Source organism: Culex quinquefasciatus, chromosome 1, assembly GCF_015732765.1.
Source record: "Culex quinquefasciatus strain JHB chromosome 1, VPISU_Cqui_1.0_pri_paternal, whole genome shotgun sequence".
Lineage (NCBI taxonomy): Eukaryota > Metazoa > Arthropoda > Insecta > Diptera > Culicidae > Culex > Culex quinquefasciatus.
In genome coordinates, this window is record NC_051861.1 from 126,529,333 (window position 1) to 126,540,988 (window position 11,656).

Genomic DNA, 11,656 nt, shown 5'->3' on the forward strand with positions numbered 1-11,656 from the left:
CACGGGGACCTCAATTTCAAAGCAACAATTTTTACGCAAATTTCGCGGAACGTAAAAAATGTTAAAATAACTCTGAAAATCGTATGTTAAAATCACAGAAACTACTTTTTATGCTTCATTAAATATTATTCTTTAATAAACTATAAAAAAATCTTTGACACAAAAAAAATGCTGTTTTACTATATTTTTTGAATTTCAATCAAAGCAAAATTTAACAATCTTGTCCAGCAAAAATAATTAAAATAATTCGAATTTTTTGCGACATTTAACTGCCGTTTTACGCATATTTTTCCATGTTCAAAAAAGTGCATCTGAGAAAAACCAAGGGGGTGTGGCTGCCAAAATCCAGCAGAAAGGTGTTAGATCAAAACTATCAAAGTGGGTTTGGCTGCCAATCCTCCTGTCAGACCAAAGAGCTAAAGATAAACAAACTCAAGACACTGATATAGAGCTTTATGACGTTTCGCGTACACACACTAGCGCACCATTTGATTTTGCTGGCCGGACAAAATTTAACCTCACTTTTTTTTTCGTGTACGTACACGCAATACATACGCACGTAGATTACTCTATTGGAGTTCACCACCTGGGACGGGACGGCTGGATAGAGTCTTCTTTTTGAGTGTTTACGTTTGTATTCTTCTTCTGTTTTTTTTTGCAAGAAAATTCGTGTTCGAAAACAAATATCAAGCAATCTGTGATTCAGATAGCTTGACAATTCAAATTTTCTTGATGATGTTTTTCAACTCAGTGCTCAAGCATGCGGATGACTTTTTCTTTGGTTGAAATGTTGTTTAGTTTTTCCTCGCAGATTTTTTTTTTGAATTTGGCTGTTAAAATTTGCGGTTGGACGTGGGTGGAGAATCCTGAGTGTATGTTCCATCGTTTTACGGTGGATCCGTTCAAAAGGAGCTGCCGGATACAAACTACTTGAAATGGTTGGCAAATCAAAGATGAGTCAAAAAATGTTCACTTCTTTAATTTTCAATGTGTTTTTTTATATGAAGGATTTTTAATTTTTATTTAGATGTGAAAAATGCAATACGATTTAAATGCGTTTTCTTACTTCGATCTAAAAAAAATCCTAAAAACCCTTCAAGTCATTAAATGGGAGGGGAGTTTTTTTCTTAGATCTGCTCCTGTCGTTGTCCCGCTACGCAAAGAAAGTAAATAAATCTTTCCCAGTTCCCCAAAGAGGAGCACGTTGAATTCAACGGCAAAGAAAAAAGAAAGTTAACATTCCATATGTCGCACGTCCTAAGGTGTCAGAATCGAAAGAAATGGCTGGCAAAAATTCAAATTTGTACCATTTGCTTTTCAATTTGTGGCAATGTGTTGAAATAAAAAAGTGCGAAAAAATCAAATAGGCTAAACTGTGGCCATTATTTTTGTATGCTTTTTAAATCCAGTTCTACGATGTTGTTTCTTCACGCCACATTTTAATTTCATGGGAAGCACAGGTTTAATATTGTTCAGTTTAGATGACATTTCTATGTAACGCGCAAAAAAATAACAATGGTTTTAAATGGGCAAAAGAATAGTCAATTCATGAAATGTATTGTTTTTTAAAATGAAAATTCTGATAAGTCAATTAATATAATAATCAATGTTTTAATGCAATTCACAATCATTTGTGAAATTGATTTAATTTTTTTTTATTTTTTTCAACTCAAATTACAATATTTCTCATTTTCTCCTCATAAGAAAGGACTGGTTGAGGTTGACAGAAGCGGCCATGTTGAAAGCGGCTTATGGTACGTTCGTTTGAGGGCTAGTTCCGCACTGAGTGCCGCACTCAGAGCTGTCAAAGTGTTTGTTTGAAGAAACTCGCGCTAGTTCCGCACGAGTTTCGCCGCCATCTTGGAACTGAAACTCTAGTGCCGCACTCGATATTTTTTCAGTTTCATGCGAGTTCCATGCACACTGAAAAAGAATGTTCGTTTGAACACCGACGAGTGTGGCACTCAGTGCCGCACTGGCTGTTCAAACGAACGTACCATTAGTTTGACAATAGGTTTTTTATCTCTTTGTTTATCCCATCCCAGTTTTGCTCGATTCAGAAGGCAGATTCAAATTCTTTCTCAAATCCCTCAAATCGCATGGTTAGTATCACCATGACGCTATTTGAAATGTCGCCGTCGTTGAATTCAATCATAATGTCTGCGCCACGTATCCAAAAGATCTGCAACCGCAACCGCTGGCAGTACTGCTATCTCCCTCCGTCAAGTCAAGGTTACTGTAAGACAGTAACCTTACAGTAACCTTGCCGTCAAGTGTCAAAGTGACAGCCGTTTGCCGCACGCGAAAAGGTCAAAAAGAGCAAAAATCGCAGCAGAACGCGCGTTTTGCTCCGCCGAAGAATAAGTTTGGAAAAATCGGAAAAATCCGTGATAATTTCGTGCGCGAAAACTCGAAACTGCCAAATGTGCGAACGGTGGTGAAATATTTGCAGTGCTTCCCACACAAACAATGAACTCGCTCGAGCTGGTCACCGGAATGGTGGTGCCGGTGCTGGCCCTCGGCTTCGTCGCCGCCATCGCTCTCGTCAATCTGTTTTTCAGCGTGAGGTAAGTAAGAGGGTTATTTTTGAAAATTGCGAATATCTTTGAAATTTGCAGTTGAAAACCTGTTTTCAGCTAATCCAAAAAGGTAAACATAACCTTGCTTATTCTGTACCTGCAAGTTTGTGAGGGGGTTGTCAAAAAGTGCACCAATCGAAGGCGGCATCGACATTTTAGAGCTGGGGACTGCGGGGTGAAAAGGGCTTCTGTGACGGAAATTAACACTTTTGTTTTTTTTTTTTTCAATTTTAGAAAACGCTTTCCGCTGCGCGTCAACTGCTGGTTCTGCAACACGGACACCTCCGTGCCGTACGCCAGCGGCAACTGCTGGCACTGTCCCAGTTGTACGCAGTACAACGGATTCAATGAGGTGAGATTTTGCTTTGAATTTTAGCTTTTTTTTTACTGACTTAGTGCTTTTGCAGGACGGCGATTACAACCGCGAGATTCCGGAGCAGTACCGGGAGGCGCGTCCGCGCTCGAACGCCACCGACGACGACAAGATGATCGGGGGGCGGGCGCGCCTTCCGGCGCAGAACGGGTTGTGCTTCGGGTGCAACCGGAACCAGGAGCTGAAGATTCACCAGCTGGCGTCGTTCGTGCCGGAGGTGGAGGAGAATTACGACGCGGAGGTCGAGGAGTACCAGCGGCAGCTGGAGCAGGCGTACAAGTTGTGTGGGCGGTGCGAGCGGGTTGTGAAGCGGACGCTGAACGATGTGAAGCGGAATGTGCTGGGGGCGAAGCTGGCCCAGATCGGGAACCGCGGGTTGAAGGTGTTGGATTTGCACATGGAGGTGAACGGGAAGCGGGATGGGTTGCGGAAGAGGAGGACGGTGGGGAATGTTTGCTTGGGGGGGATTATTTTGCTGTTGGGGATGCGGCTTTGGGAGAGGGGAGTGGGGATGGAGTTGAGCCGGGATCGGTTGGAGGCGGTGTTTGGAACGGTGGTGGCGAATGTGGCGTTGATTGTGGTTTCTTACGCGGTGGCGATGAAGGACACGCTGGTGGACCAGTGGAATGCCACGCTGAAGCATCCGGTTGTGGTGGATGGGTTGGACCAGTTGGAGAGCGCTCGGAATGTGATTCAGGAGAAGTTCGGTTCTTACAGAAGGGCTGAAGTCCCGGATAGTTTGCTGGAGGAGATGCTGGTGGCGTCCGCCAAGGTTGAGGAACTCATCGATGGTCAGCAGAACGCCCTGTCTAATTTGGCATTGATCTCGCTCGCTGGAATGCTTATTGCTGTGCGGTCTCGCGTGCCGAAGGTCAAACTGATCGTGCTGATTTGCTGCGGAGCTTTGGAGATGATCCTGCGAACGGAAGCCGGAGCGACACTCCTACTGACCAAGGGAACCACGATGGCCACGGTAGAACTGTTCCTGTCGTCAATCGCCCTGCTGACCGCGTTGAGTTGCGTCGGGCAAACGGAACCCCGGATCGACCCCACAGACAACGTCAACTCAAGCTTCCACAAGATCTACTCGCAGCAGAAAGGGGACGAATCGTTGGCGCAGTCCGAGCTGGACGAAACCTCAACCATTCCTCCTCAAGAATCGTCACGCTGCTCGCACAAAGGAATCGACCACTCGATCCGCTCCATAAACACAACCAAATCGATCAGCCCCTCCGTCCTAACCGCGTCCACAATGCGACCCTTCCTGGAGCTCGACTCCTTCGCGACCTCTCCGCGCTCTCACTACGGCGGCTCCATGGCCAGCGTCTACGCAATGCACCATCAAGACTCGTCCCTAATCCCACCACCAGCCCCCTCCGTAAAATCCTACGCCAGCCACCAAACCGGCTTCGGTTCCCTCCTCAAAGCCCCCTCCTTCTCCGTCGACAACTTCACCACGGCCTTCCCCGGAACCACCTCCAGCCGGCTCACCGGCTTCTCCATGAACGCCATCAACCAATCCACCCAGCTCCTCCTCGCCGAGGACGACCGCGAAGCCTTCGACGACATCGACCGGCTCAGCATCAGCGGCCGCATGTCCACCACCCGCAAGGACTACCCCACCATGGTCAACAACCCCTTCGCCACCCACCACGTCGACCAGCTCAACGAAAGCTTCGCCTCCTCCGCTTCCTCCATCCTCCGCCAGCGCACCTCAACCATCTCCCCGCCCCAGTTCACCGCGACCCCGTCCGAGTCCTGGATCGCCGGCGGCTACTGGCAATCCCCGTCCAAAGACCCCGAACCCCACCCCAGCAACAACAACAACAACCCCTTCCTCTCCCGCACCTCCTCGCAAAGCTCCGGCTTCGAGTCGGCCCCGATGACGCGCCGTCCCACCCCGGAAGAACCGGCCGCCATGCCCGCGATCGACCTCGATCGCGTCTCGCTCTTCTCCGAACCCGTCGGCGTGTCGGCGCGACTCAACCAAACGTTGACCCTCCCAGCCGTTCCGCCGCCATCGCCCCGCCGGAATCTGTTTGGCGAACGGGGGTTGTTCGAGGCGGGAGGTGCGTCGTTTGAGCGGAGCAGCAGCTTCTTTCCCGCGAGCCGATCGCACGTGAATCTTGGCGCGAACGGGTGGCAGAGCGCGGGGCAGGCGATGCCTGCGGCATCCCCCAGGCATCGGAGAAGTTTGCTCAACTTGAGCAAGCTGGGGGAGGTGCAGTTGCCACCGAATTAATGCTTTTTTGTTAGTTTTGTCATTTTTTTTGCTAGGAGAAAAATAATTCTTTTTAGTTTTAGTGAAATTTAGTTTTATTCAAAGCATCCTTTCATGCCGCGTTAGGTTTAGCATTTGTTTGTGATACAGAGACTGAATGAGGGGGAAAGCGATTTACAGATGATATCTAACACACACTGCCATAACACGAAAGACACAATAGAAGCCAATAAAGTAACCAATACTGCCAATTTACTCATCAAGAAGCAAAAATAAACTCAAATAAAGGATGATACAACAAGAAAACTCAAAGAGCTTGCACTAGGTTTAGGTCGTTAGATAGTAATGTGCGATATTTAAATAAAGGATTGTCTAATAAAAACAAACAAAACACGTAACTTTTATCTTTTATTCATTTTGTTATCACACCGTTTCTGATACACTTTTTATTCTTTTAAATTTTGGTTTCTCACGATTTCAAAGATGCTTGAAAGTCACATTCGAATAGCGATTCGATGAAGGTCTGCTGGATATGCTCTCGCTCGTCAAATGTTGATTCTGAAATTAAAACAAAAAAAAAAGTTGATTGGTTACATTTGTGAATAAAAAAAAAAAGTATCTTTAAAGGAGGTATCAGACTATGACAAGCGAACAAACTTTTTGACAGTTTGCCTACTTTGTTTGTTTGCCTGCATTTGTTAGCAGATCAGCCCTCGGATCAGCCTGCATTAGGGTGCCCAAAATATGAGACTTTGCCTCAAAACTTGACTCCACATTTACCCTTTTTTATACTCGAAGGTAAAGTTTGTATGGGAAAAATCGACAAAATGTATGCTTAGATGTAAAAATGACGATCTCGCCTCAAATTTCTTAGATTTCTTAACTTCAACTCTAGATCCCCAAAAGCCACAAATTTTCCATGCTTGCAAAAAAAAAAAACAGTTTTTAATGATCGATAACAATACTCTCTACTTTTGGCGAACAGTAAATTGGTTCCACATTGACAGTTCAAAGTTGAGGCCGTTTTGCGAACCAGCACCCAGGGTAAGCCCAAAGAAGCCATTTTGCATAATAAATTTGTTCAAACAAATTTCCATACAAATTTGGCAGCTGTCAAAAATGATATCTGAAAATTCAAAAAATTCAACAACACGGGCCAAACATTCAATATTACGCCCTTTTGAATTGTTAGTCTTGATTTAAAAAAACATATGAAAATATTGTGTTCGAAAAAATCGGAAAATTTCACGAATATTTCATTGAAAATCGGACCATTAGTTGCTGAAATATCGATTTTTCTGTTTTTAAATTTTGCATGGCAATATCTCAGCAACGAAGGGTCGTATCAACAAAGTTCCAATAAGCAAAATATAGAGAATTTTCTCAGCTTTTCAAAAATATTTTTTTTCAAAGGTGGGCAAATATGGGCATTAATTTAAAAAAAATTAATGGTGCACTTTATCAAAATTTCACCGTCACGAAAAATTACAATTGTTTAGTTTGCAAAGGTTCGTGAAATCGGATTTGCATCATATTTTGGATTCCCTTCGTACTCGAAAAACCCTTTAAAATGCTTATTAGAAATCGCAAATTGGTCAAAAGGAACCAGAGTTACGACTGACGCAAGTTTGCGTTGAAAAAAAAGGTGCTCATTTCTCGTGTCTAGAAGCAAATCGTGTAACAGGCCAGTTTTTGATCAATCTAGACTAAATCGACCCTCCTGAATCCGAATTTGCCTGTTGATTTCCTGGGTCTCAAAGAGAAGCGAGATATTCAACATGGCGTCTAATATGGCGGAAAAAATACCATAAAAGGATTTTTAAGTTCAATCAACTAGTCAAATTTAACTAATTTTGGATCGCTGAACTCGGATACGACCTCTTGAATACTTCAAAGTATGCGGAAAATGTGAAATTCAAGATGGCGGCCAAGATGGCGAACCTAGAATATTGGTTTTTTTTTTACAGAAATGTAACAGGCAGTCAACAGGTCAAATATAATTAATTTGGGGATGCTGAACTCGAATATAAGCCTTATAATATTCTAAAGTACTCATGGAATGCAATTCCATTTTTTAGCTTTGCCATATTGGATTGCACATTCCCTGAGTATTTTGGAATATTCTAGGAGTCATGTTCGAGCTCAGCGACCCCAAATTAGTTAAAGTTGGCCGGTCAGTAGAGATTTTCAAGACTGCTTCATTTCGTGACGGGACAACGCGAGCAAAACCCTCTTTTGCAAAATATCTGCGTTGTCCCGTCACGAAATGAAGTACCTGTCAAATAAACAAAATTTGACGAAATTGGGTGATCCAGGAAGCAAAATCTTTGTTTTTCATTTTAGAAACAACTGTAGAAATTGTTTTTTTTTTTTCCAAAAACTTACTAGAAGAGCAGAGTTCTTCACTTTTGTATATAAAAATCAAAAGGATCACATTGTACGATGTTGTCCCGTCACGCTACATTTGTATCTCACTTGACTTAAGAGGAAGTATTTGTAAATATTGCTCGGTTTGTTCTAGAGGTCGTATCGAGGTGCTCCGATTTGGATGAAACTTTTAGCGTTTGTTTGTCTATACATGAGATGAACTCATACCAAATATGAGCCCTCTACGACAAAGGGAAGTTGGGTAAAACGGACATTTAAGTTTGAGGTCCAAAAAACATAAAAAAATCTTAAAATTGTTTGCATTTTCGTAAAATTCCATCAATTCCAACTCTCTTAGATGCATTCGAAAGCACTTTAAAATGTGCCATAGACATCCAGGATTGGTTTGACTTTTTCTTATAGCTTTTGCAAATTACTGTTAAAAATGGATTTTTTTAAAACCTTAATATCTTTTTGCAACAGCCTCCAACAACCATACTCCTATTGGTCAAAAGTTAGGGAATTTCATGGACTATAAGCCTACGGTAATAACTTTTTGGCCAAACGCAGTTTTTCTCATAGTTTTTCGATTTTTCTATAACAAACTTTTTACAACATTAGTTCTTGCCCTGTAGGCTTCCATAGCGGCACTTTTTGGTCTCAATTTTGTCATATTCGGAATCCTCGGAAAATTTCACGTTAGTTAGAAGTATGGGAGTTGTAAATTTGATTGGGAAAAATGCCGTTTAGAATGAATTAAAATATTTTTTAACAATTTGTTGGATTAGGGGTAAAACAGGTTTTCGCCTACTTGATACAGCATTTGACGTATTGATCACAGGGTAAATATTACTGCGGGCGTTTATAATTAGAGTCCACGCGCGGTCCCTGTTTGAAAAATGTCGCACGTCGTACGAGTTGTCGCACGGTTTTGATTTTACCGTTTCGATATCGATTGGTCGAAAGGACGACAAACGTACGCCAAACACTCGACATGCCCGACATTGTTTTTTCCATCGATTTTCTTTCAATTCGACCCCTGACTGAAAAGTCCGTCAGACGTCTGTCGTTTGTCGTCCGTGCAATTGTACGACGTCGCTCGACAATGTCGTGCGACTTTCGCGCGAACGTCATACGTTTTTGCACCAAAATGTCGTATTTGTCGTGCGATCGATGATCGAAATTGTACGACATTGTCGTACGACATTCGACCGACGTCGCACGGTTTTGTTATTTAGAATGTCGTGCTATTGTCGTGTGCTGTCAGTTCGGATTTTTAGGTTATGTTGCAGTTGAAAAAAACTGTTGTTTTGTTTTTATTGTTTTTTTTATTTCAACTGTCAAAATTTCACAAAAATATTTACTTGTTCACTTAATTTCACTTGCGGATCGCCGATTCTTCTCCAACTTTGCTTCCTTCGGGATTTGCCTTGACCGCAGCTTCCGGCTTGATGTTGGAGGCGGCCGTGGCAGCATCTTGGCCGTGTTGGACTTTTGCTCCTCGACGCGCTGATCAAAACCCGGATGCGACACCTTGGCGACGATCTTGAACCTCCGACGGATTGATGTTTACCGGAGTACGAGAGGCAGCTTCCTTGGGTTCTACGGAAGCCACGCGGGACCACACGGGGACGCATGGTTTCCGGCAGGATCAGATCAGAATATGTTTGTTGCCTGAAAAAATATAACATCAATCAACAATTGGCAAGAATTTTCTAAATTAAATTCAGAATTCAATAATAATAATAATAAAATTTCAAAACAATACAATTTCAAATATGTAATATTCAAATATTTTGTAACTATAAAAGAAAAACTAAATTTATTTATTCTCGCTTACTTTTACAAAATGTCCTATGTACATAGAAAACCCATGGCGCATCAATTGGTTTTTTTTAAAAAGAATTCTAATTGAAGACATCTTAAAAATTTAAATTTAAAAACGTATAAAACTCAAATTACTGCAAATAATTAAAAAATCCGACAATATTATTATTATTTAAAAATTGTACCAAATTTGAGAATTCTAAAAATATTTAATGATCAAACGTTTACAAATTTCAGCATCATCATCTCATCATCAAATTCTAAAATTCTAAAATTCTAAAATTCTAAAATTCAAAAATTCAAAAATTCTAAAATTCTAAAATTCTAAAATTCTAAAATTCTAAAATTCTAAAATTCTAAAATTCTAAAATTCTAAAATTCTAAAATTCTAAAATTCTAAAATTCTAAAATTCTAAAATTCTAAAATTCTAAAATTCTAAAATTCTAAAATTCTAAAATTCTAAAATTCCAAAATTCTAAAATTCTAAAATTCTAGTATTCTAAAATTCTAAAATTCCAAAATTCTAAAATTCTAAAATTCTAAAATTCTGAAATTCTAAAATTCTAAAATTCTAAAATTCTAAAATTCTAAAATTCTAAAATTCTAAAATTCTAAAATTCTAAAATTCCAAAATTCTAAAATTCTAAAATTCTAGTATTCTAAAATTCTAAAATTCCAAAATTCTAAAATTCTAAAATTCTAAAATTCTGAAATTCTAAAATTCTAAAATTCTAAAATTCTAAAATTCTAAAATTCTGAAATTCTAAAATTCCTCCTAATTCTAAAATTCTAAAATTCTAAAATTCCTCCTAATTCTAAAATTCTAAAATTCTAAAATTCCAAAATTCTAAAATTCCAAAATTCTAAAATTCCAAAATTCTAAAATTCTAAAATTCTAAAATTCTAAAATTCTAAAATTCTAAAATTCTAAAATTCTAAAATTCTAAAATTCTAAAATTCTAAAATTCTAAAATTCTAAAATTCTAAAATTCTAAAATTCTAAAATTCCAAAATTCTAAAATTCTAAAATTCTAGTATTCTAAAATTCTAAAATTCCAAAATTCTAAAATTCTAAAATTCTAAAATTCTAAAATTCTGAAATTCTAAAATTCTAAAATTCTAAAATTCTAAAATTCTAAAATTCTGAAATTCTAAAATTCCTCCTAATTCTAAAATTCTAAAATTCTAAAATTCCTCCTAATTCTAAAATTCTAAAATTCTAAAATTCCAAAATTCTAAAATTCCAAAATTCTAAAATTCCAAAATTCTAAAATTCTAAAATTCTAAAATTCTAAAATTCTAAAATTCTAAAATTCTAAAATTCTAAAATTCTAAAATTCTAAAATTCGAAAATTCGAAAATTCTAAAATTCCAAAATTCCAAAATTCTAAAATTCTAAAATTCGAAAATTCTAAAATTCCAAAATTCCAAAATTCTAAAATTCTAAAATTCGAAAATTCGAAAATTCGAAAATTCGAAAATTCTAATTTTCTGAATATTAAAATTGGAGAGTACCTCAATACCAAAATCATTTACTTCAATTCGTGATATTTTTAACTCCTATTTTTCATTAGACCAAAAAAAATTTCAAAAGTTAATAGATTTTAAATTTTTCCAATTTTAAAATTTAAGATTTTTTAGATTTTTTTAAAAGAATTTTTAAAAGTTTAAAATATTTAAAAGAAATAAAAACTTGAACATTTTTAAAATTTAAAAAATATATTTTGTAAAATTTCTGTATTTTTTTTTTATTTTTTTAAATTTTTAGAATTTTTGAAATTTGTTTTATTTAAAATTATCAAAAATTTAAGATGTGCAAAAAAAAGAGATTTTTTTAATTTTTAGAATTTTAAGAAACTTACTTATTTTTAAAATGCGTAGAATTTATAACAAATAGAATTTTTGATAATTTTTATTTAAAAATATAAATTATTTGAATTTTAGCATTTTTAGAATTTACAATTTTGGAATTTTAGAACATATAATTTTTAGAATTCAAAATTTCAACTCGCGCGACTAACGTTTTGGGAATTTATGAACTTTATAATGTTAGATTTTTAGTATTTATGAATTGAAAAATTTTGTATTTAAGAATTAGGGAATTTTAATATTTAAATTATTGTCAATTTTAAAATTTTCATATTTTAGAGTTCATTTTTTTTAATATTTGAAGACTTTGAGAATTTTAAATTAATGAATTGTATAATTCAAGAATATTAACAATTTGCACAATATCAAGAAATTAAATGAATTAAGAATTTTCAATTTCTTGCATTCTTAAGTTCTGG

The 11,656-nt window shown here is 37.8% G+C and overlaps 2 protein-coding genes across 3 annotated transcripts in view; one reads left to right on the forward strand and one right to left on the reverse strand.

The window, feature by feature from the left end:
• Window positions 1–2,304: 2,304 nt before the first annotated feature.
• LOC6035092 lies at window positions 2,305–5,567 on the forward strand. Its single transcript, XM_001845272.2, has 3 exons — window positions 2,305–2,567; window positions 2,814–2,931; window positions 2,987–5,567. Exons 1-3 carry the CDS (start codon window positions 2,470–2,472, stop codon window positions 5,192–5,194), a joined length of 2,424 nt encoding a protein of 807 aa, XP_001845324.2. The 5' UTR covers window positions 2,305–2,469; the 3' UTR covers window positions 5,195–5,567.
• A 49-nt stretch (window positions 5,568–5,616) lies between these two features.
• Window positions 5,617–11,656, reverse strand: part of LOC6035167 (tRNA dimethylallyltransferase) — a 270,808-nt gene continuing 264,768 nt past the window's right edge. Inside the window, exon 8 of one of the 2 annotated variants that reach the window (XM_038249649.1) lies at window positions 5,617–5,731. In XM_038249649.1, coding sequence (XP_038105577.1) covers window positions 5,651–5,731 — 81 coding nt within the window. In that variant the 3' untranslated portion in view covers window positions 5,617–5,650. The remainder of the gene's footprint in view (window positions 5,732–11,656) is intronic. The other variant, XM_038249651.1, reaches the window with a different exon arrangement.

What these genes read in the sequence shown, in the direction of transcription:
- LOC6035092 (XM_001845272.2), top strand. Translation starts at nt 2,470, where the DNA reads ATGAACTCGCTCGAGCTGGTCACCGGAATGGTGGTGCCGGTGCTGGCC. An exon ending in AATCTGTTTTTCAGCGTGAG is followed by an intron (nt 2,568 to 2,813) that starts GTAAGTAAGAGG and finishes TTTCAATTTTAG; the next exon opens with AAAACGCTTTCCGCTGCGCG. An exon ending in AGTACAACGGATTCAATGAG is followed by an intron (nt 2,932 to 2,986) that starts GTGAGATTTTGC and finishes GTGCTTTTGCAG; the next exon opens with GACGGCGATTACAACCGCGA.